General features: G+C 42.1%; 1 protein-coding gene across 2 annotated transcripts in view; it reads right to left on the bottom strand.

Moving 5' to 3' along the window:
- Nucleotides 1-18,185: 18,185 nt before the first annotated feature.
- Nucleotides 18,186-25,188, bottom strand: part of WDR37 (WD repeat domain 37) — a 44,714-nt gene continuing 37,711 nt past the window's right edge. For both annotated transcript variants that reach the window (XM_005480396.4, XM_014270162.3), the window contains 3 exons: nucleotides 24,617-24,751; nucleotides 23,196-23,310; nucleotides 18,186-21,287 (listed from right to left, as the gene is read on the bottom strand). In XM_005480396.4, coding sequence (XP_005480453.1) covers nucleotides 21,156-21,287; nucleotides 23,196-23,310; nucleotides 24,617-24,751 — 382 coding nt within the window. In that variant the 3' untranslated portion in view covers nucleotides 18,186-21,155. The remainder of the gene's footprint in view (nucleotides 21,288-23,195; nucleotides 23,311-24,616; nucleotides 24,752-25,188) is intronic.

Below are 25,188 nucleotides of genomic sequence, written 5' to 3'. Positions count from 1 at the left end.
CCATATCCCTCCCTCCAAGATTTGTCTTCCTCCTTGACTTTTTCCCCTGCTTTTGCAACATCTCTGAGATTAGTTTTGCCATGTTTTGGTCCTCTACAATGCAGCTCATTTCCTCACAACTTAGTTTTTGAAGACAATAAAACTCCCAATTTTCTGTTTTTTTGAATTGCATTTCATTTGATCTTATTTCCTTTCCAGAGTGTTTGTAAGCCTTTCTTTTGGGATTCGCAAGATTCCTTTTCCCTTCCCGAAAGGAAATGAATTTCCTTTCGGGAAGGGAAAAGGAATCTTGCGATTTCAACGGGGACCAATAGAGGAATCTTTGGTGCATGTCCCTGCCCTGGATGGCATGCCATGCCTTTTGATGGCTTTGACTTCGGGAAAGAATTTTTTTTTTTTTTTTTAAGTATCCATGCCATGTCTCTCATATCTTCCCGTCATGATCCAAGTACTGAACAAGTTACTGTAGGAGAATTTTATCCAAACTATGAAATATAAAGATGCTGTAAACATGTCAGGAAGGTCCTGCTGCTGGGGCCTGGGATGGTATAGCTGAGAGACATGACCTCCTGCTTGTCCTGCTCCTACACTCTTCTGTATGGGCATCCACATTCTGCTGTCAGTAACAATCACTGGGACAATTAGAAGTGCCTTAGCCTAATAAAGACATCTTATAATGTTTTTACATGGATTTTAAGGATCAGGACCAAAGCAGGTATCCTCTTGGGCTTACTCTGATTTGTTTTGTGGTTCTCATAATGTTTTTTAGACCTTACTTGACCTTGAGGCTGCAGCTTTGAGGTTTTTGCAAGTGGAGCTACTGGTCTGTGCTGGAAGCAGAAAATAACCTCAGCCCGAAGCTGAGGAGCAGAGTTTATGTGCAGGGCTCTATGCAGATCTGCCATAAATACCTCTAGGATTGAAGGCTGTAAAACAATTAGACCCCAAAAAGGTGATCAAAATCTCAAACAAACTGCCCTTAATCATAGTCTCTGCTATTCTCAGAGAAAATACTATGATGAATAACCAGAGAAATTATCAAAATGCTGTGTAATGAGCCCTGTGTTAATTGCCCCACTGTCCAATGAAACACAGAAGGTACTAATGAAGCTCACAGAATCATCATCTCTGACTTACCTTTGTTAAGCCTCTGCCTAAAGTGGCCAGGAGAAACTGTGGGGTACCCAGACGTCCAGCAGAGGGATTCACCTCCCACCTGGGAGTGCAATGTCCTCTCTGGGGCCTGACCCAAAACTGGCCATTCAGAACTGTCAGCACCCTGTGGGCCTATGGCCAGAAGGAAATATGGAATAATCCTCAGTTCTTGCCCACACTAACAGGTGGTGCACAATGCCCCCAGTCCCTCCCCAGCCATCACTCTCTCATGTGCCACTGATACTCAAGATTCCCCAGCAGCAGGAGAAAGGTGGATTTCTTTTCTCTGTACTTGTTCTCCATGGGCCAAGTTGTTATCACTGCATCTTTGGGGGTTTTTGCTGGTGTCACACCACACAGCTGTGACCGTGCTCACAGGGGTCTGAGGATGAGGGAAGAGACGAGGATTTGACTCCATGTTTCAGAAGGTTTGATTTATTATTTTATGATATATATTACATTAAAACTATACTAAAAGAATAGAAGAAAGGATTTCATCAGAAGGCTAGCTAAGAATAGAAAAGGAAATTATAACAAAATCTTGTGTCTTGGACAGAGAGACTGAGCCAGCTGGGCTGTGATTGGCCATTAATTAGAAACAACCACATGAGACCAATCACAGATGCACCTGTTGCATTCCACAGCAGCAGATAATCATTGTTTACATTTTATTCCTGAGGCCTCTCAGATTCTCAGGAGGAAACAATCCTAAGGAAAGAATTTTTCAGAAAACATGGCTACACACACCCACTCTGCTGAATAGATGTGACACAGACATGCCTTTGTGGCTCTCACCTGGGTTACCATGACCAGAGACCAAGGCAGGTGAGGACCACATGCCTTCAGAGCAGAGCTTTGACCCTGTGTGGCCCTGGTTGTGCGGAGCAGTTGCCATTCATTCACCATGCCCTAGTGTAGGAAAGGAGACTTGAATTTTTCTGGACCTGCATGGAGGTTACTTGGATCACCTGAACTGGAGCTCACTCTGACTGAGATTTCCTTAATAAGCCAGTTGTTATTTTGACACAGCACTTCTGATTCTCCAGCCAAATGCCCTAAAACACCCCACAAAACCTTTGTACTTTTCCCTTGCCATGGATCCATGCTGCAGTGAGAGCTCTCAGGGGGGAGGAGGACAAGGAAGGCAGATGTGTCCATCGGGGGCATACACCAGCTCATGGGATGGGCATCCCAAATTCATCCCCGCTGGAATCAGGGCTGGAGGAGCTGCCTTGAAAGACTCAGCCATCTGCTCTTAGCTGGCAACAGGCAGTAACATCAGATATTCTTCCCCCTTCCTGTAAAATGCCCTGATATCCCCAGGTGAAATTGTACTTCAAGTGCAACGTATTTTTGCTTATAAAGTATTTAAGGCACATCAATCCGACTCACAGAACTCATTTCAAACAAATGAACAACCTTTGAAAACATTTTATGGACATTATTTCCTCTCCAGCTGAACTTCATCTCTTGAATTTAGTCTTATGTTATGGTCTGATTATTCTCAAAAAGAATTAAATTGGAAGATGGAAGAAATGAAGGTATTCCCTGGAAATCCTTTCATTTTATTAAAGCTTCTGTTATTGCTTGTGTTGTGTTTGTCCAAACCACTTGTCAAGATTTCATTACCCCAATTTAAAACAGCAGCACTATGCCTAAATGCGGTTATGACTGAAAATGAAGGTATGCTGCAATATTCCCAGGGAGACTAGAACACTCTGCTTTTCTGGGCTGAGCTTGGAGAAAATAGGTTACAGACAACACACACATTCATCCACCAAATATCACACTACAAAACAGTGCTAATGTGCTAAAAGAGATTTTACAGCCCCAACACATTAGTGATTCAGACAGAAGTTACCTTTCTAAGCCAGGAGTGACCAACACTAATCAGTACAAAATTGATCAAATGCTATTGACCATTAAGGAACAAGAGTGAGCTTGGCCCTCCACAAGATAAATTAGCAGCAGCAAGTTCTCCAAAATAGCCTTGAAACAAAGACATGGTACAAAATCAGTTCCAAAATGTGCTGGGCCAGCAAATCACACCACCTGCCCATTGACCCTGGGATAGAAACCTCCTGTGGAAATTGTGGGGCTTGGGCTGAGAAGGACTGAGAAAGAAGGGAACAGCCCCTTCAATCAAGGCAGGAGTGGAGAAGAAACAAAACCAGAAATATTTAAGGACAGAACACAACCTGCCTGTCCAGAGAAAGCTCCCAGGAGCAGTGGTCTAAACCTTTCCCCCATGGGACCACGGGCTTGGGATGGAGAACAGGGGAAGCTGAGGCAGAGCTATCACCCTGACAGGCCGTGGGTGACGGCCCTGCACCAGCTCCTGGACAGGGAAAAGCCATGGTGTGACCTTCATCTTGGTCCAGCTCTGGGCTCTGAGAGTGTCTCCTTGCCATCATGTTATCACTGTATGCATGAGATGCTGCACCAGAAGTTCTGAAACTCAAAACCTGGGGAAAGAACACTTTGGAGAAGTGATTTGAAAAAATAATTTGTTTATATGTATTAATATAACTACAGAAGGGGTCCAGTTTGAAAAAAAAATGCTGCATACTTTTTCAAAATATACCAAATATTTATGCTTAATCTCTGCAGACCAAAGTTTATACTTCTTTAATAATTACATACTTCAAGACAGACACTTAAATTTGCCACACAAGTACACAAAGTTACATTACTGCTTGGGATGATGCATATTTCAGTGCTATTATTATTATTAATTTCTAACAGCCGTGTGTTCTTGGTATCAATCAAAAGCAAAATTCACGACTGCAATTCTACTGTGCCCATGCAGTTTGTCAGTCATAATTACTGCACTTGTTATCATTCTCTCTCTGTAGGAATATATCATTTGTATTAACCATTTACTAGAACTCTATTCCAGCTATTTGAAATTTACTGAAAATGTGTGTCAGCTCAGAAGTAACTACTGCAACATTCTGAGCAGTACACAATATCCAGAGCACAGCCAGGTGCTCCATTCCCACCTAGTGACAAACACAAATATTTCTACATTTTGTGCAGCTTTTGTTACTGACATTACCTGAAGCCTGGTGTTGGTAGCAATAGGAAGCCTTCCAATCCCAAATAACCTTAATTCAGCTCTTGGCACCGAACCCACCCATCTCTGATCAGGGAGGGGGTGGCAGGCCCAGGCTGCTCCCCTCTCACACAGCACCAGAAGGGCTCCAGTGAGCCCCACGTTTGTGAACACAGCAGAGGGAGCACAAGAGGTGCAGCCTCTTTTTTATGACAGACCAATGACCAGAAAGGATTTGGAGATGGGCAGCCAAGGAAGGACACACAGCCCATGCCTCTGGCCACCCTCCCCAGGCCCTGACAGCACCGTGTGGTTCCCACCTGCCTGCAGCCAGCAGCAAAGTGGGACGGTTCCAAACAGCATCATCCTTGTAAAAACCAAAACATCAAATTATTGCCCACCCTCAGCACAAAACATCAAATTATTCCCCATCCAATCTTCTCTACCTGAAACCTGAGAGGGGAATGGCTGGGTCCTGCTCAGCTCAGGCCTTCCTAGCACAAGCTGAGTCTCCATTTAAACCCTCACTCACCTGGTGTCCAGGGCAGGCAGGAATGCAGGTTACAATCTAGAACAGCCCCTCATGCCTCTCCCCCTTGGGAACTGAGTCCCTTGGGACTTGAAAGTGTGACCTTCTGAGGGCTGAAAAGCTATTTACAAGTGTCTGCTTATGAACAACTAGCTTCTATTTTTCTCTTTCTAGGATCTTGCACAATTTGCTAGCCATAGGTGGATAAAATAGGCCTAATAATTATATTCCAAGTTTCCTAAGGTCTGTTTTCATAGATCTGTAATCTGTAAAGAATATGGGATATCTTGGGTTAATAGCATGCAGTGGCTTCCCCTTAGTCTGGGACTAAGTTGTGATAAACACAGATCCAGCTCACAGAGAAGTACATGAAGGATGGGGGAAAAAAAAAAAGGGAAAACAATTATAGGTTGGTACTTTGCTTCTTTAACCTTTCTCTTATGCTGGAAAAACCACAGTAGCCTCCTACAATTCAGAATTGCCACTTTTTTTTTTTTTTTTGCTATAATGGGAAGAGACATAAGAATACAACAGGCTTTTTAATTAAACCTTGTTACTTTGCAAATGTCTCATAAAGCCTTCCCTTCCTCACTGGTTAGGAACAACATTCCAACTTCAAACTTTGCATGCAAATCTCTGCAGTGTATGTGGGAATTTATGCCCTCTGGCATTTGCCATCCACAAGCCCCACATGTGGTGTGAGCTGGGTGTAGGCACCTATTGCTATCACACCTCCTTTTGGAGGGAGAGAGCTGAGAGGAATTTCCTGTCAGCACAGCACAGGCGCAGCCCCTCGTTCCAAGCAGGATGCCAGGTGCCCAGAGCCAGGGCAGAGCAGCAGGGATGGCCTGGGGCACACAGGGAGGGCCTGGCAGAAAGCTCAGGCAGAGCACAGGCTGCTCCCCCCTGCTCCAGGGATGGCAGGGTGACACAGACATCTTTTATGAAAAATCCTTTCCTTAGGATTGCTCCTCCTGAGAGGCCTCAGGAAAAAATGTAAACATTGATTATCTGCTGCTGTGGAATGCAACAGGTGAATCTGATTGGTCCATGTTGATTGTTTCTAATTAATGGCCAATCACAGCTGGCTTGGACAGAGAGTCTGCGCCACAAACCTTTGTTATCATTCCTTGCTATTCTATTCTTAGCTAGTCTTCTGATTAAATCCTTTGTTCTGTTCTTTTAGCACAGTTTTAATGTAATATATATCATAAAATAATAAAGCAAGCCTTCTGAAGCATGGAGTCAGATCCTCGTCTCTTCCCTCAACCTGAGACACCTGTGAACAGCAGGGATCATGGAAAGGTTGAAGAAAGCTGGAAGGCTGGAAAACAGGGATGGAAGGAAGCTGGAAAGCAGGGAGAATGGAAGCAAGCTGACAGGTCCTGAGAGGATGGCATCAATTTTTCCTTTGCAGTTTATTGGTGCTGGATAGCTGCTAGCATCTGGTGTTGGACAAAGCTGGGATGGAAACAAGCTGGGAAGCAGGGATGGAAGCAGGCTGCAGGGACAGCAGCGATGGAAGTGGTGGGGACTGCTGGTTACACACAGCTGCTGCTCTTCTGGCTGCTGGCTGAATGTTTAGGAGTTTATCCTGTTTAGGGAATTACAGAGCAAGAACTTGGCAGAGCAGACAGCATGAGGCAAAATTGGTCCATAAGTTTACAGGGCAAGGTTTAATGAACTCTTGGAGTCCACGGAGGGGAGCAGTGCCTTAGGTGTTAAACATGTTTATTTATTGCTCCACCAGCTCTCTAGCAGAGTTTATACATGTTTTGGCCAAACAAAGCAAGATTTTTGAGCATTTTCTGCACTTCTTGTAATTCAGCAGAAGGCTAATATTGGGAGATTGATCAGACACCAAAGGCAGTATTGGAAATATTGTACCTGAAGAGATCATCTCATAAAGTGCATGATGCCTTTCACCTATGCATTCCTTCTACAGGCAGTTTAAACTATCCAAATAGATCTGTCAGGTTATTTCCTTTCTGAAAGGAAAAAAAAATTACCAGATTGAAAAAGATGTTTTGGTTGACTTCAAACTTGTTTAATTTGGGAATCTTTTTGCTACTTAGGTAAAAGGATCAAAAGCTACTTAATTACTTTGAAAAAGTAATTAATTACTACTTCAAAGCAGTGCAACTTTCCAAGGGTAGAAATTACTTGATGTATTTGCAGACTATGTTGGTCAACCTTAACCACCACAGGTAGTTTTGGGTGGCAAAGTAATTCTCAATAAATATTACCTAAAAAGACAGCAAAGACTTTACACTGGTCTTAAAGGAAATCCTTAATGAATAATGACAAACACTTTGAGCTGCTTTCACCCATGGGCTTGTGCCCTCCTGACAATTAAAAAAATGCCTGAGAAACCTGTCAGTGTATTTTGTATCACCACCTTGTTTAGGTGGATGCTACACACAGGCTGCTTTACTTATTTATTCCTGCAGAAAAGTCCTCAATCCAAGCCTGTGGCAGCCAAAAAGAGCCAGCAGAGGTTTTGGAGCTACCACCCCCGAAAAGGAGCTTTGGGGCTGTCTCAGCTGCCTCCAGCTGATTCCAGGTGTCCATCTGAGCACACCTGGCTTTTCTGGGGGAGGGATCTCACTCTCTTGGGAGAATTTGAAATTTTTACATGATTTGTTCTCCCTTAGGGAAGCCCTCAGTGAACTCCACCCCACCAGGCAGGGGCAGCTGGCATGGGGCTGCCCCTGCCCATCCCCTGGTGGGTTCAGCTTCCTGCATTTGGGCCCCTCAGGGTAGCTGCAGGTACCTCCTATGCACTCTGGCAGGGATTGCTGATCCTGCTGTCAGGCAGGGCTGGCACTGCCACCGTGACCCACCCTGGTGAGCCGGGACTGGGCAGGGAGCTCCGAGCCTGACCCTCCCCTGGGATTGCAGCATGGCCCCAGGCAATGCAGCTTCATGCAAGTAATAACCAACCCCCCTGTATCCACCTGCCAAATAAACCATGTTTAAGTGACTCCAAAATGAGAGTTGTGCTCCTAATTTATCAGCAACAGTAGTGTAGGAGACTGATTAAACGATTTACCTGATTAGCTAAAATACTTTATAACCTTTAAAAACTTGAGAGAATAAGCTTACAGTTTTCTTTTTGAATTGCTGAAGGCTTTTTATTCTCTACCCTCATCAACTGTCTTGCACCTGGGTTGATCTGGGCCATGAAGAGATCTTAGCAGCGCACACCACCAGCCCCTGCTCCCATCACCACCCCTTGTGTCACCAGCAAAGAGCAGCCTGGAGCCCTGCACTGAGAGGGCAGGGACAGCCTGGACTCAGTGACTTTCCACAGGGTCCCTAAGGCAGAGTTCCAATGGATGGCATCAATATTTCCTTTGCATTTATTGGTGCTGGATAGCTGCTAGTATCTGCTGTTGGACAGAGGCCTGAGGATGTTCTGTTCCCCAGGAGGATCCACATTTGGGAGATTTCCATAACACAATCCCACCCAGACAAGCACTCTCAGCTGGAAAACAATGCCCACCACAAAGCAGTACAAATCTGGCTGTGAAATGCAACAGAAACAAGAAATTAAAATAACACCAAAAATAAAAGAGATGCAATTATTAAAAATCACTTTTGAGGCTTTAAAACAGCAAAACATTGTTGCCTCTAAATGTGATGGGGGAAAGGTTAATGGAAGGGGACTGGGTGAGCCAGGGGAAAGGAACCTCTTTTCTTTCCATCAGCACATCTGAAATCATGTTACATTCATAGATGTTTTAAGATATTTTGCTGATTGCTTTTGCAAAGCAAAATACCAGCACTGCCCTAAAAGATCAATTATATTCCTTTACAATGTCCTACAGGCACATGAATTATGAACCAGCAGAGTTTCGCTTAACTCCTCAGACAAAACGGAGACCCAATTTAATTTTTTTTTTCCTGTCTGCATATCTTGGTGTGCCCTCTGCTGGCATTTATTCCTAACAGCACATCCCCGTGTGTCCAAACCCTCCTCCCTGGGAAATACCTGGGGCCAGCAGCTCTGCTCACTCTGGGACAGTTTTTGATAAACGCACAAATTTCTGACAGAAAAAGAGGAAAATAAAGGCAGGAGCATTAGCAATAGAGCAGGACTCGTGCAGAGCTGTGAGGTGAGAGCACCTATCCTGTGAACACTGAAATTGTTCTCCTAAGACAGAGGCTCCAGGAAGGGTGGGAGGGTGGCTGGAGCTGCTGGTCCCAAATGTGCCCAACCAGTGGTCCGGCAGCAAGTCTTTGACATATGTAGGAGATATGGTTTGACAGCCACTGATGTTCTGGCACAAATCCAGCACTTACCTGCTGTCCTTAAACAGCCAGAACATTTCTTTCATTCTTGCCACAAGTTTTTACAGAGCTTGGTGCCGATTTATACTTTGAAAACCAGTTAAATGGGAAAGAAATGGAACACAAATAACAAAAATGAAGAATTCATTCTGGCATATTATTTGCTGAATTATGGAGTTCTAGGGGCAGTGTCAGAGATGTCATTATTTAATGTCCTTTAAATGTATGTTGACTCCTGAATTTTTACATTGAAAGGGCCTGGGACCACACAAGCAGGAAAGTCCATTAGTAATGCAGAGACATTACTAATGGAGCAGAAAAGATTTCTTCCCAAAAAGAATCTGTCAGTGCTCTCAGATACCTCATGCAAAGCCATTGTTGTTAACAGAGGGACACCAGTATAAAATCAGTCCCAAAGAAGAGGTGAGCTCCCTTACAGGGAAAAATGGTGCAGCCCTGGAGCAGCACTCTTGGCACAGAGCACATTTGCTGTGGAAAGCCCTTGGACAAGAGTTATTCCTACCACGTTTCCAAGGGACAATCACTCAGCAACCACATAATATTGTCCCAGTCTGCAGCTCCCTCATAGCCAGAGCTCACCTGCAAGTCTGGCAATTCACCAATAACTTGTGGACCTGAAAAACAAGGGACAACTCCCTTCCCTCCCTCCCAGCACTTGGGTGCTAAGACCCCCACATTCTCATTCATCTTCTAACTGTGACTCCAGAGGTCCTCAGAGGAGGATCCCAACCAGGTCTCCATGTCCCACATCCCCAGGTCTGGGCTGACCACGTTTGCACTGACTGCTGGAGGTCACGTCCGGGAGAGATCCCACTGTTCCCTGCCATGGGAGCACAGGTAAGCACAGCCCTGCTCCCACAGAGGCAAAGTGCCTGCACGGGGAGCTGCTGCTCACCAGACTTGCCCAAATACACAATGAGGTTGATCCTGTGCAAAAGCTCAGGACATCAAAAATAAGGATAAAGGTGTGAGGGACCAGAACGTTGTCTTATATACCAAGAGGTCTATTATCATTATAGTGCAAGGATTCCATATCACCAGAGTTTCATACCCCCTCTAAGCATTGGCTCTTCCTGGTCCTTGCAGCAGCCATCTGACTCCAGTTCCCACCAATCCACTCATTTATAACACTGTTCTCATTTGCTGCAGGTGTGGCCTGTTAACATCAGACCTGCTCCTACTCTTTAGCAATTGGTTCAGCTGTAACTTGTTGGGGGGGATAAGATTACATTCTATACCACCTTCATTTACCCATACTGTATCCCCCTACACCAGAGGGAAGAGGCAAGGATGGGCAGCAGCAGTGACACCTTTGTTATCCTTGGGCTGAGCACTGGGCTGTGCTGCCTCTAGTCCCAGCAGAGGGAACAACCTACCCATGGTACTCACAGAGAAATCATAAATCAAATATTTCCTGCAAATTCCCCACATTATTGGCAGTTTCTCCAAGTGAAAGCTTGCACATTTGATGGAACTGCAGGACTGGAAATCTGTGCCTTGACAGGGCTCCATCGAGCTCAGCTGGAATTGCACAATTGTTCAGCTTGCAGGATCAAGGTCTCCATCTGCATTTTGACATTGTTTATTTCCAGCAAGAGCTCTGAAACTTGTTGGCAAGACTAATGGTGTTTAGAGGTCATTTGTTCGTTGCATCTGGAGAAGAGGAGATAACTTTAAATACTTGTAATCAGCTTATTAACAAAGTGGATCAGAAGTCAGATACCATTTCTCCTACGATTTTATACTTGTAAATTTCAGGAACACAGGTTAGAGGAAAAAAATCAAAAGGATATTAACTAAAGATCACAATCAAATTAAGCTGCATTAAAATAGCTCTATGTGTTATCAAGTATAACACAAGGCTGTGTTGCAAGGTGGAATGGACGTCCAGATAAATTAATCTTTGGCCTTCATTATGGGAAAACAAATAAAAAGGCTATTGACTGAGAAGCTTGGTTGTGGCATCACAGAAGCTGCTTAGGAAAAAGCCTGATGAGGAAAAATCTTTGTTTGTGCATTTGGCTTTACCTTTCTCTGCCCCCCTCAAGTCACTTTGAGACAGGAAGATGCTGAACACAGCAAGGAAAAACCCTTTTTCAGGAGGCAGAGAGAACAGTGGAAGGGACATCCAGGGGTTGTGGCTCTCTAGTGGGAGAGCAGAAATAAGGGATGTTCCAGGGGTAGGTGGTTCAGGGTAAAATGCCAAACAAGCAGATGAGGCTCTCACAAACACCTGACTGCTGCAGGCTTGTGGGGGCCAACAGCATGGCATGGAGGGATGGGGTGTGGAAAAAACAGAGTGCATTTGGACACTTAAGAGCCCAAAAACAGGGTGCCTATATTTCTGTAATACTAAAGACAGTGTTCCTGGAGCACTCAGGGCAATGCACAGCACTGCTGCTAGCACAGTGTCCTGCTGGGGAGGCCTCATGCACAGAGAGGTTTCTGGAAGGAATGCCTGACCTTGTGGCAAAGCGTCCTGTACTCAGTAATACAAACTGAGGCTCTCTGGTAAGGAGGATATTATTCCTAAGATATTATTCTTATTATTCTTTCTTAAACTTCAGCTATGAGGCTAACCTTTTAGGGGTTTAGGAAGTAGATCTTTTTTAAAACTCAGATGAACTTGATTTCTCACCCTGTGACAGCAGTCAGGATCCAGCTGAACTCGCTCCTAGAGCCTCAGCCAAGTCCTCAAACACTCAGTGTTCCTACTCAGTGCCCTGCATCTCAGCAGCTCCTCCAAAAGAAAAGTGACGAAACCATGATGTCACCTTACCTGCTCCTCTTTTTACTCTCACAGACACTGACTTATGTTAGTTTATTCATCTTCTCAACACCTTTGCCCACTTTAGTGACTACAGCCCATCACCTTCACACCCTCTCCCTCTCCTATGATTTCACGGTCGAGCTGATGTTCCCTTCCTCGGGGTCCTTGTCCCAGTCCCCTGCACAGCCACCCAGTGCCACCAGCCCCAGCCTGACACTCCCACAGAGCTCCTGGGGAATGCTGGAGCCTGGACTCCTGCAGCACCACAGGGCCCTGTCTTTGGTCTCTTTACAAACACCAGCTGCTTTTCCCTAAGTTCTGCCTTGCTCTTGGATGTTGTGTTTATTTCAGGGTTTAGTCCTGAACATTTTTTATCTATGTTATTTTACACCATCAGTGAATCACAACCTTTCTCTCTTCAGCCAAACTAAAATGATGGTTCTGGTCACATCCCAGCTTCCTGCAAACTCCTTTTCTTCAGTCTCACAGTTGATAGAGCCGAAAATTACATCCTCCTGTGACCATATCAAACATCTCTTTAAGAGCTCTGCACATCAAGTGTTGTTTTGTTTTTGTTTGTTGTTTTTTGGTGGTTTGTTTTGGTTTGGGTTTTTTTGTTTGAAAACAAGATTCTTGTTTTCATGACAAAGGCCCTTCACAGCTCCCTCATCCCACCTCTCTCTCAGTTTTTGGAGGCCCACCCTGACCAGACACTCAATATCTTTCCAAGAAAAGATTTCTGTCCAGTGTCTCTCCCTGGCAACTCTCTTTACAAATCCCTTGTATTTCATCTCCACCTTCTTCCTTCCTCTGTCCCCATGGTTCCCACACAGCCTGGCACAGTGAAGAGCTGGTGTGAAGTGGTGGAAGGGGAAAGAGAGAACTTGCGAAGTCCCTCACTGCTTTATTCTCCAGAAGCAGCTCTACCTGCTGGTCTCTCCTTTCAGCAGAGCAAAACTTCAGGATTTTGGGTGGTCTTGCCTGCTGATACTTGTGTTTTTCTTGTGACTGCTGGCTTTGTGTGGACCACAGCTAATCTCCACAGGGGTATGGCTCTAATGGGCTCTTCTTGTTAAACTTTTCTTTAATTCACTGTTCACAGCTGATCTGTTTATATCTGCTTTTTTAAGACCTTGCCAGAATGTTTGCAAAAACAAAACACACGTTTGACAAAATAAATCATATCATTAAAAACTACTGCAAACATACACCTGCATGGACATAAGGAAGATGATGCAGTTAAGCAAGAAAAAAAGATGAAAAAATTCAGGTTTTAAAAGGTGGCTCCATCTCTTGCTGGCACAGAAAAGTTACAAGCAAGTTTCATTTGATGCCATTTCAGGTGCAAGGGCTCCCATGCCTGCACCAAAGTAAGCAAATGCTGTGCACTTGCTTAATTCAAGGAAATTTTATTTCTGGTCAAAAAACATTTGGAGATAGAAGTATGTACCTCCTCTGTTACCTCCTGTTTTTACACTTGTTTCTGGACATCAAAAATCCCCCTTGGTAGCTCATCTGCAGATGGGCATCCAGTAGTGTTCTCAAGTATGCACAGGAGAGATCTACCAAAACATCATGTTTTCACAGAAACACAGCATCAGTTTGGATGGTCAGAGCCATACACATATAGGCAGGTTTGATTTCCTCAGTTTTGCTGGTAATGGCAGAAATGTCTGGAATTTTTATCTATCTATCTATGAAATTATAGAAATGTCTGGGATTCTATCTATCTATCTATCTATCTATCTATCTATCTATCTATCTATCTATCTATCTATCTATCTATATCCACATTTATAATTAGCTAATCCTTCCATTTCCTTTGTTATGGAAAGCTCATGCTATGACGTCTGCATTGGTGAGATTTTTGCAAGATGGAAAATGAGCATCTGACAGGAAGTGTTTGTTCACTGAGCAGTAAGCAGTTACATCTGGAACTGATGCAGTGTAGCTTCAGTTTCCCAACAGTAGACTCTAAGTAGCCTTATATAATTTGGGAGGGAAAATAATTTCTCTGCTTTTCTTATATTTCAGCAAACCATGCATCTGTGGCAAAGAACTTTTCAGCTCATTAATTCAGCAGCAATATAAAATATATACAAAATTTGAGTATCATTTTCAAAAACAGGCTCCTGAAATGAAGTTTCTAGATCCATATTTAGGCTCATGAATCTGATTTTCCAAGCTAGCAGCCACCCACCAGACTGTGCAGAACACTGAGGGGAGCTCAGCACCTTTGAAGATGGCACCACTCAATGACAGCATCCAACATCCTGACAGCCTTCTGGCATAGACAGCTTTCACAAGCTTCAGAAAACACGAGAGGCCAAAACAACATGTCCTGCAATTATCCACACTGAAAAACAACCTTAATTAATAATGATATCATCACTACACCCTCTACCCTTTAAAGAGCTGCTGGAAAGTTTTGCCTTTCCTTCATGTCTCTCCCTTTTAATGCTTAATACTGTACTTTACGTTTTTATTACACCATCAACCTGATTTCAGTGGTGTTTGTGGTGTGGTGTGTCAGATTTTACTCTTTCTTATTGTTAGGATTACTCACCTTTCTGTATGCTCAGACATCAGAGAGGACAGACTGCTCCACAAAATACTCAGGTTCAGTTTTGTGTCTGTACAAGGCTGATCTCAGTGACCTAGCAAAGGTTTAAATAAGGTTTAAAAAACCTAACAAAATTGAGATTTCTGTCTTTATCCAAATTAAGCACGATAAGGAGTAACATGCTTTAAAAAAATCATTAAAAATATTAAAAAAATCATTAAAAGTAAATCATTACAAGTATTAAATGCTAAATCCACATAAGTGTATGACATTATTTGATGAAGTCAGACAGTTGTTTTCCTTACTGTCAAAATGCCACCTCTGTGTAAGACTGATCCTGTCTGTATTTAAGATTTTTACTTTGACCAAAATCACTGCGGCCAACACGAGCCAGACTTTTGATCATTGAAGTCAAAATCTATACATATTTCCACTTGGATTTGTGAACAAGACTGTCAAATTTTGACAGATCAACAAGGTGAAAATTTGAGGGAAAGGCCAGTTCTGCCTTTCCCAGAACTAAGGCACAACTGAAAACACAGCAGTATCTCCCTGATGCAATCTCTATGTTTGGATGGTTTATTTAGAGAGATTCCCCAGTCAATTCTGGCTGTTCAGACCTAAAATACTGAACCTTCCAGTGCTTGAACAGGGCCTCTAAAAAAGTTAGAAACAAAATTTTTAGAAGAGCCTGTTGTGATAGGGCAAGGGGTCAACTTCAGTAAAACAGGGTCAACTTAGACTAGATATAAGGAAGAAGCATTTCATAAAACTTCTCTTGTGCCATTGTTTCACAGGGTGCCAAGGGAGGTGTTGGATGCTCCATCTCTGGGAACATTCAAGGTCAGGTTGGACAGGGCTCTGAGCAACCTGGTCTAGCTGGAGATGTCCCAGCTCACTGCAGGGTGGTTGAATTAGGTGGCCTTTAAAGGTCCCTTCCACTGTGATTCTTTCTGGACTGGCATAATATTCTCAAAGGGATTGTGCAAAATATCTTCTCCTTCTCCCAAATCAACTATTCACTCAAGAAATTTCCAGTCTGGGAGTGACTCCTAATTAACCACATGCCCTGCTGCCATACCTGGAGATTGCATGTAACATCTGCACTTCTCTGCTAAGATTACAAATCCTTGTAATTTGTAATCCTAGCAATGCATCAGCTGTTGAGTGATCTCTGCACCATTGCAACTCTTGGAATGGAAAATTCAATATATGCAAATAAATTTCTCTCTCTCTCACTTTGCAATAAGCTTTTTCCCCAAAATCAAGGATGTAGAAACCAAGAAGACTGATTTAAAAAAAAGCAAACTAATCTTAACTTCCAGTTGTTTCCATTCTAGGCTCTAGCCATTAGTACATCCCAATATCCATGCTTCCCCTGAGCTCAGTCCTGCTGTTTTCCCCTTTGCAGGCTGGCCTTGCCATGTTCCCTTCTCTGTTTTCCTTTCTCCTCCCTAAGTCAGGGGCATTCACCAGACACTGACTTCCCAGCAGTTTATCCCCAACTGACCAATAAATTCCACCTTTTAGACATGCACTCCTATGAACCACTTTGCATTTTCTTTCTGCCTACCTCCCACAGCTGTCCCAATTTTATTCCAGTTTCCCATTCCCCTTCATTATTCTTCCTCTGTGTTCCTCATCTGCAGTCTAAACACTTTCACCACAGATGTGCCTCTGTGTTTCTCAAATGATCTTAATTCCTTCTCAAATGCTGGGTCACCACTCTTGCATACAGCACAGAAGCTCCAAACTAAGGGAAAGTCTTCCTCTATAACTCTTCTGCAGCACTTGAAATCACTGCATGCTCCTTTCCAAAGTCTTAAGTCACCTACAATACTGCAAATCTATTTTCTCTCAGCAGTTAAGGTGCACAGACTTGATTCAGCCTTCACTAACCCCAGACCATTAATGCATACAGCCTTCAAGCAACTTCCATTACTAAAAATTTTCACCTGAACAATTAAAGAAAATCATTAAGATGATGAAGTGCACATGGAGATCAGTCAGTTCTCTCCTCCCAGCATAGGACTGCTGGATGGTCTTGTTTCATTGGTATGGGGCTTTGAAAGAAAGGTGTAACTAAATTTGTTCTGCCCTAGAGAGACAAACTCCCACAAATACTAGTGGGAGAGGAACTACGTAAAATTATTGCCAAACTTAAACAAATGCCAAGTATGACAAGTTTCAGGAGGCAGAACTGTAACAGTTTCCAACAAATGGAAATGAAGCTTCAAGCAGAGTCAAGCAATACAATTAACTTGCAATGGTGTCATTCCACTGCACAGCAGTCACCAGCCAGGCTGAAGCTTCTATTTTCAAAACAATTCAAGGCAGAGGCAGAACTCTGGGGTTTTCTCCACATAAACTCCCTTCTATTGTACATGCCACCACTGACACTTTGCACCATTTCTATTTTCCTGGACTAAGTCTGAATGCTTGAAATCCAGCTTCTACATGGCATGCTGAACCATGCCAGAAACACCCCAAACCTGTACAAAATATCCAAGCTGCAAATTCAGGAACTTGGGCTCAACACTGCAAACACCCACCAACCTCAACCCTACACCTCTGAGAAACAGCCCCTTGTGGTAGTACTGAATATTCTCACTTGGAGGACAATCACAAGCAGCACATCTACAAAATCCCACAGTGCTCCACTATAACACCTCTCCCAGTTAATGCTAAGTTTTGACCAGGATTTACTGTTTGAATTAAACAGGATTTCCTCTGTAAGCTCCTGCAAATTACTTATGTTCAGAAAACTCTGACCTGTGGGAATTAGAAAAGGTAACAACAACTCCTTAAAAGTAAAATATCACAAGGCTGAGTAATTTTTCAGAGACATACTCAGGTCTCAACAGAGCATTAAATAAAATTTCTATGCCGGTCTAAAGAGCAAACTACGGTGCATGACAGAGTGGTTCTCCTGCAGCTCATCTTCAGGTTTAAACACAGACAGACTCCTGAAACCACTAGTTGTACGTGATATTTACTTAGGGGTTTAAAATGATACTAGAAATACTAAGTTTAAGTCAGTTGGCAGTAAAGCCTGATTTGTAAGCCCTCAGCTAAAATCAACTGAAGCCCAGGGTCTGGCATTGTCTCAACCCAGCCCTTATGTCAGTTGTGCTACCTTGGAACTCCAGTCTCTTATTTTTGGTCTATACCTCCAGCATCTTTATTAATCCCAAATGAGGGATCCAAAGCACATTGCAGGAGAATAAGGTGCACTCAGGCACCAGCCAAGACTCTGCCTTGGCTTCTGAAACCCAAGGCTTTCTACAACACCAAGTTCTTTGGGTTTTACTCCAACACTACACAGCTTTGGTTTGAACATGGGTCCAACAAGCAACCTACCTTTAACCTACAGAAAAACTGAGGGTGGGTTCTCCTCATTAGAGTAGTTTTGCAATACTTTCACTGTATTCTAAACATTTAAAAATTGCTTAGATTTCATTTCAAAATATCAGTTTGTAAAGTGGGGTGAAAAGTCATGGAAATTTCTGCATAATCTGCATAACAAGATGCAATTACAATTTTTTTTTCATAAAGAATGGGAGCAGACAGTACAAATGCAGTCCTGAACACCCTTTACTGGCAGTTTGACAATTAGTGCTACAGAAGACTCACTGTAATAAACAGACTTGTCCCTCTCTTCCAAACTGTGCTCATCAATGCCTCAGAAACAAATTTTTTTAGTAGAAGAGTGGAAATTGACTAGGGAGATCTTTGACTACAAAAAAATTGAAATATTAACATCAACAGTAACCTTAATGCAACACAGAAAAACAGGAAATTGCAAAAAAAAATTGTTGAATGTTTTAATGCATTTTGAATTGTAATGAAGAAAAACATTTTACATCTAAAAACAAATTAGCAGAATAATAAAAAGTGGTTCCACATAACTTATAAATTCTTTTCCCCAAAAGGTAGTTTTCACAGATTTAGGCAACAAATAAGATGTTTCATTCCAGATCTTTCTGATTGTAAAGTATACACAAACTTTGTGAAAATTGATGTGCATTGCTTGAGAGAAAGACAGAGAAGCTTGGTTTTGCCTGGTGATGAGTTTTCTGTGAAATTCTGCACAATACTGAAACTGTAACTGCAACTCTGCTCCATTTAATGAAATGCTGGACATTGTTAGTGCTGAAAAAACACTCTTTAGAACATTTAGAGCCATGAAATGTTTTCCACATATTTAGTCAATGTGGTATATTCACTACCCCTGCTCATATGTTTAGCTTCCAGAGGAATGGCAGTTTGGCTTACCCTTCACTACAGTACAGAAAACTACACTAAGTGATAGTTCAGTGTTCAGCTGATTTAAGTATTAGCCTGCTCATAAGAACGTGGCTCTAGCACCTTGTTTGGTTGATTCTTTTCAAAATGAAACCATGTAATGTTTCACCCATTCTGGTGCCAGAGGATGGCCCCTCTGGTGATATAAAAAGTTTGCAGCAATGATGATTAAACTGCATAGAGTCCAGTGGTTCTGTACTACATATGTATGAGAGAAGCTTAGACACTTTAGTTTAGCAGGACCAAAACCAGTGACCCTCTCCTCTGCCTCAGGTAATAGAGGAGAGCCATTGTCCAGATCCTACATGCAGGCCATGCTGGAGAAACTGTTTGTACTGGCCAGACACTTTTCTCTTGTTTTAAAAAACAGCATAAACCTTTGTAAAGTTCTCTCTGTTACCAACTAAAAGAAAGTGAGTCTTGTTTCCTTAAGGAATAAAACCTGTAACGCAACAACAAATGGCTTTAACCCAGAGCAAAAAATCCAGGAGAAAAAAAAAAGTGAAAATAAACATTGTCACCATCATTTAACTCTTACCACCAGAAGACTTAAAACTCTGCAGCTGCTTTCTGCAACCTCACTAGTTTTAGTATTTAAGATTACTCCAGTGCAGTTGTCCATCTTGCCTCTCAAGAAAAAATCCCAAACCCCATAACAGAAAAAAACAAGGGATCAAACCACTCTGATGACGTGTACTACAAGGACACTACATATATTCTCCATTAAATATTTTGTGTTTCCTTAATGTTACAGTCCAAAACAATGTTTAGGACCCCCATTTTCCTTCCATTCCTCACTGATGCATTCACTATCCCATCCCATCCCACTGTACTCCCATGCCACACAAATGTTAGTTAACAGGAGAACCAGCTAACACATATCTTAATGTCATTATAAACAGTGATGCAGAGGACATGAGCACAGCTGTAGTTGCACAGAATCATGATGATGAGATACAGAGCTCCTAATACATTTGCCAAGCCACCATGGACCCCAAGATTCCCACTGTCAGAGTGCACCCTTCCTTACCCCCACCCTTCATCTTACACTGTGATATGTCAGCCCTTCCATTCTTTCCAAGACACCAGCTGCCACCTGCATTTACTGATAGCAGCAGCTGCAGAGTAACACCCCACTGCCAGTGCAAAAACAGCTAAACACAGTGAGGAGCAAAACCAAAGATCATTTGGGAGAAAGAAGGGAGAGCTATGCTAATTAACCCCTTTTGGAACAGGACTGCAGTGCCCCTGTCATGGCTGGGTGGCACACGATGCTGACAGTGTATTGCTCCACTAGCTTTATGTGTTAACTACCTTAAGGATCACATGTAGTATGATTGTCTTTCCTCTCCTGTCAGAGATAGTACTTCAGCCACAGACCAAAGGTGCTTTTTTCTAGGCTACAGAGAGATTTGATGCATCTTGACCAACATTCATTTTTGAGGTAGTACTCATTTACTTTGTATTGCTGGCTCAAAATAAAAATATGGGAAGTGAACACAATTAAAAGTATGCTCACTGTAGGTACATAAACAAAATAATCAACCCCCAAATAAACTATTTCCTTACTGGGCAGATCACCAAAAGGAATTAATCCTTCTTACAAAGGTTAGCTCACATTCACTGGTAAAGTCAAACTTTCATAAATGGTTTATAACAATAGCTATAAACTAAAGTGCTTCAGAATTTGCTTGACTAGATTTCAGTGATTAGAATTGTAATATTCTGGATTTTTGCTAATATGAAATGTGATGAGGTTTCAGAATCACTTTCTATAAGAAGGGCAGAATGAATCTTTTTCTTTTTTTTTTTTCAAAATAAAAAGTACAAAAAAGATTACAAATAAACCTGGCAGTCTATACTCACTACAAGTTTCTTGCATTTTCCTTCTCAAATCTACTATTTTTCTAGTAACCGGAGTAAAAATGGAGTTGAAGTTGCACTATATGGCAGCACTAAAAAAAGTATTTAAATCAGATGCAAACAGGAAAATGTTTACAATCATACAACTAGCGAAATTCACACTTCATTTCAAAGTTTTAGCCCTGCAGATTCCTTTTAACACAAGGCAGATATGTAGAGTCATGGAAAAACGTAACAGACTGTATACACTCTCTACAGTAATTACATAAGTTTCACATTTATGTCACAAATGTAATGCCCTACTGTGTAACTATTAAATGCTAAATAACTTATGAACATTTATGTGCTCTACGCAACAGTGAACATATTGACCAGTGGATGCCAAAATATAAAATTTCATACACAAGACAAACTAATTCTTAAAAAAATCACATTTTTCTGTACAACCCATGCAAACTGTGCACAATGTGGTAACAAGAACAACACTTGCTCAAGTCTCCCCTCAGGGAAGAGCTGTTACAGCGACAGCAGACCAGTGTTCAGAGCAGCCTGCCCAGGTGTAGAAGTCCACGGCGACACAAACGCAGAAACTCCCAGCACTTCACTTCTCCTGTAGCAGAGCGGGGATGTTGATGTTCCAGCCGATGGCCTGGCGGTCAAAGCCACACGTGAAGAGGTTGCAGATGGGATGGTCCTCACACCAGGCACAGCAGCAAACCATCCTCCTGTGCCCCTGCCACCGCACGGGAGGGAGAGAGCGCTGTTACTGACACGGACTGCGACTGCTGGGCAACAGCTCACTGCAACTCAGCCCTGCCAATCCTCAGCCCACTCTCTGCAAACAGCCCTTGAGAATCTAAAGGTCACTGCTACCTGCATCTGTATGCTACAAGTCTTCATAATGATGTGACTCCTCAGCACTGAGTCCGTAAGGACAGATGCATACAAAAAGGTGCATCAAAATTTTTTGAGTTTTCCAAGGTCTGTTTGCTATCTAGTTATATTTTCTTTACAAAAGCAAATCAAATCTTGATTTTAGCATTTTTAGTCATAAAATCAGTCTTAAAATAAGGAATTACTTGATGGCAACTACTTTGTAACAAGCCTGCAAGACTAAGTGTCCATAACATCCATAATTCAGGAGAGATAATACTGCAGGCAGGAAGAGTGATTTGCATCATACATACTGATGCAAATAGTTCAGTAGCAACAAAAATGTCCAAAATAGGGTTCTGACCAACATTCAGGTTAAAAAAGAAATAAATAAAGTCATGATTTCAGTAGTGTCAGCTTGAATGGAACTACTAAGGAAAAAAGGAAAACATGCACACATACACAAAAAACCCCTCAAGACTATAATAAATTTTAAAACCTATCTAAATTAGAAAAAAAATCTAAAAGAGATTAATTAAGTCTTAGAAGTCCTTCCTAAATTCTGTCAAGAACTGCTGAATCAACCTCCAAAAAGGTCTATTTGTGTGACATAATCCAATTAATTTTACTTAGTCTGATTTGCTCCATTAGTGATGCTTGCCATGCCAAATAGTGCCATAAATGCACAAAACCTGATGGCTGCAAGCAAGGATGGTTTATTACATGGTAGGATGTATCTAGAAACTATGTGAATAAGCACAGAAAAAAAAATTAAAATTTATCACAAAGTCATACAAGGTGACCTCACAAAACTGACCCTCACGTTTTCCCTCTATGTCTCTATGTCATGGAATCACAGAATGGTTTGGGTTGGAAGGGACCTTAAAGATCATCTGGTTCCAACCTTCCTGCCATGGGCAGGGATTTTCCAGTACACCTGGTTACTCAGAGCCCCATCCAGCTTGGAATATATAAACCAGCTACATACTGTGTAATTAAAAATAAAAAAAATCACCATGAGAAAATTATCATTAAACCTCATAGTGAGCCATTTTTCTGACATGATTCACATCAAGACATTAAAACACATCAGAAATGCTCTTACATACTTTTTCCATTTCATAGAGAAGGCAGATGTGTGTTTCACTTTAGTAAGGGGAAACATCGTGATAAAATTCACTTGAAACACCATCACCAACTCCAATAAAAACGTTTAAAATGTTTCAGATCACCACGTTGGTTATTTTGAATAATTAAGGGCGTATTTATTGAGACCAGTGCTGTGACCATGTTCACAGGGGTCCGAGGATAAGGGAAGAGATGAGAGTGTTGACTCCATGTTTCAGAAGGCTAATTTATTATTTTATGATATATATTATATTAAAACTATACTAAAAGAATAGAAGAAAGGATTTCATCAGAAGGCTAGCTAAGAATAGAAAAAGAAAGAATGATAACAAAGGCTTGTGTCTCAGACAGACAGTCCAAGACAGCTGACTGTGATTGGCCATTAATTAGAAACAACCACATGAGACCAATCGCAGATCCACCTGTTGCATTCCACAGCAGCAGATAATCATTGCTTACATTTTGTTCCTGAGGCCTCTCGGCTTCTCAGGAGGAAAAATCCTAAGGAAAGGATTTTTCATAAAAGATGTCTGTGACACAGTGCCACTCAGCATTTGCTCAGCTGTAAGGCAGACAGAGCAAATGCCATTTGTCCCTGCCTGAGGAAGGCCAGAGGCAGGAGGGGCAGCCCTGCAGGTACCTGTCTGTTGCTGCGGGGCAGCCGCGCCAGCCGCACCCCGGACATGTCGAACAGCCGCACCTGCCGGTTGTCGTGGGGAAGGGCGATGATCCTCTGGCCAACACACACGTTAATCCTGCAGAGAAGGGACAAAAGGAGGTGGGGAGCAAACAACAGGCCTGGCAAATAGAAACTGACAGCACAAATTTAAGCTCACAGGAAGGGATGCAGCTGAATTTTTCCTGGCTAGAAGTCACAAATGGAAAGAGAAAATAAATATTGAACCATTGAGGTGTTCTCTGCAAGAGCCAAAATGAGGGATGTGGGACTCCAGGGGCTCTCCAAAATGCAATTTATTCCATCCAAGAGGTTACAGCAGTCCAGGGTCATGGGTGACAGAGCCTGTGCCTACAGCTGTCAGCTCCAGCTGCAGGCAGGCCTGGAGACCCTTTGGTTTTGGTTACATTGCATTATATACTTTTCTTTGCTGAGCATCTTAATACAGTAGAACCAATCTATTCCTTAACTTTTATCTATAGCCTCTCATAACTACTATAATTACCATATTCATGTTACTATTCTCCAATCACTAAAAGTTAGTACATTACAGTCTAAGCCAGAAGTTGTTTTTCAGTTTTCTTGCAGTGGAAAATTCTGAGACTTTTTTCCTGCTTGCAACTTTGCTGACTTGTTTGCCTGTGCTATCTTTCTGCTTGTTTGAGGTGGGTTTATCCTTTGCTCTAAGTCATAAAACCCCTTCTAACATACCCTTTGCTTTCTTGGTTATCCAGTAATACTGGCTCAGCAATTCTTTTCTTCTGTATCAAAACTTGCTTCCATCTCTATTCCTTCATCAGACTACATTTACAAATCTTTCTGCCAAGCATACATAGCTATGAGACTTTTTTGTCAAACTTTTATCTTCCCAACAATTTTCTATTGTACTAGATCCTCAGATAGCCTTAATATCTGCATTTTCTTATAGAAAATTTCTTAAAAGCAATGTACTTACTAAAAATTTATGTTGATCACATTATAATGCACTTTATAAAACCATTTCAGACCTTCTTCAAATTCTTATAAATCTCAAGTTTCATTTCAGGGACAAAAATAAATGTATATTCAGTGAATTAATAGAATAGACTATTTCAGTTGAGAGCTACCTGCAACAATCATCCAGTCCAACTACCTCACCAATTCAGGCCTGATCAAAGCTTAAAGCAGGTTATTAAGGGTATTGGCCAAATAATTCATAAATACTGGAAGGCTTGGTGTATCAGCCACCTCTCCAGGAAACCTGTTTGACCACCCTCTCAGGAAAGAAATGTCCATCTAAACCTCTGTGGCACAGCTTTAAACCATTCCCACGTGTGAAAGAAATTAAGAATTAATTAAGAAAGCACAAATTAAGCAAAGCAGTAACCCAGAGAAGATCTGCTCACCTGTTGATTGCAGAATCTGTGCGGATGGTTGCAATGGGACTCCTCATGTTTTTCAAATCCCAGACTTTTACTGTACGGTCATCGCTACCAGAAACAACGTTGTCTCCCACAGTGAAAACTGCAGATGTCACAGTGCTAAACAACCAGGAGCAAAGACAAAGATGTCAAACTCTAAACTTCTTTATTAAACTAGCATCTGATTTAAAGTTTTATTTTCTGTTCCTGTGCTTCCTTTAGCACATGTAGCTTGCCTTTTTTTTTAAAAGCAGAGTAATCTGAAATTTTGAAAATCCAAGCAGTTATTTTTGAATTAAAAAATATTCTTAAAAGAAGCTGCAACACTTAAGGTGAACAGGGCTTGAGTGGCCCAAGTGCTAAGAGGAGCCCAGCAGTAAAGACTTACTCTGGAGGCATCTTTCATATTATTCCACTGATTCTGACAAAAGCTAAACAGGCCCAGTCTTGAGACCTGAATTCACTTTTGAATTTCTGCACTAATGTCCAGCATGTTTATCACACAACCCCAGCTGAATTAGCAGCATAGAGCACAAATTTTTTTACTTGATTTTAGA

The sequence above is a fragment of the Zonotrichia albicollis genome, chromosome 1, assembly GCF_047830755.1.
Source record: "Zonotrichia albicollis isolate bZonAlb1 chromosome 1, bZonAlb1.hap1, whole genome shotgun sequence".
NCBI classification, from domain to species: domain Eukaryota; kingdom Metazoa; phylum Chordata; class Aves; order Passeriformes; family Passerellidae; genus Zonotrichia; species Zonotrichia albicollis.
This window is presented reverse-complemented; position numbering and strand designations above follow the sequence as displayed.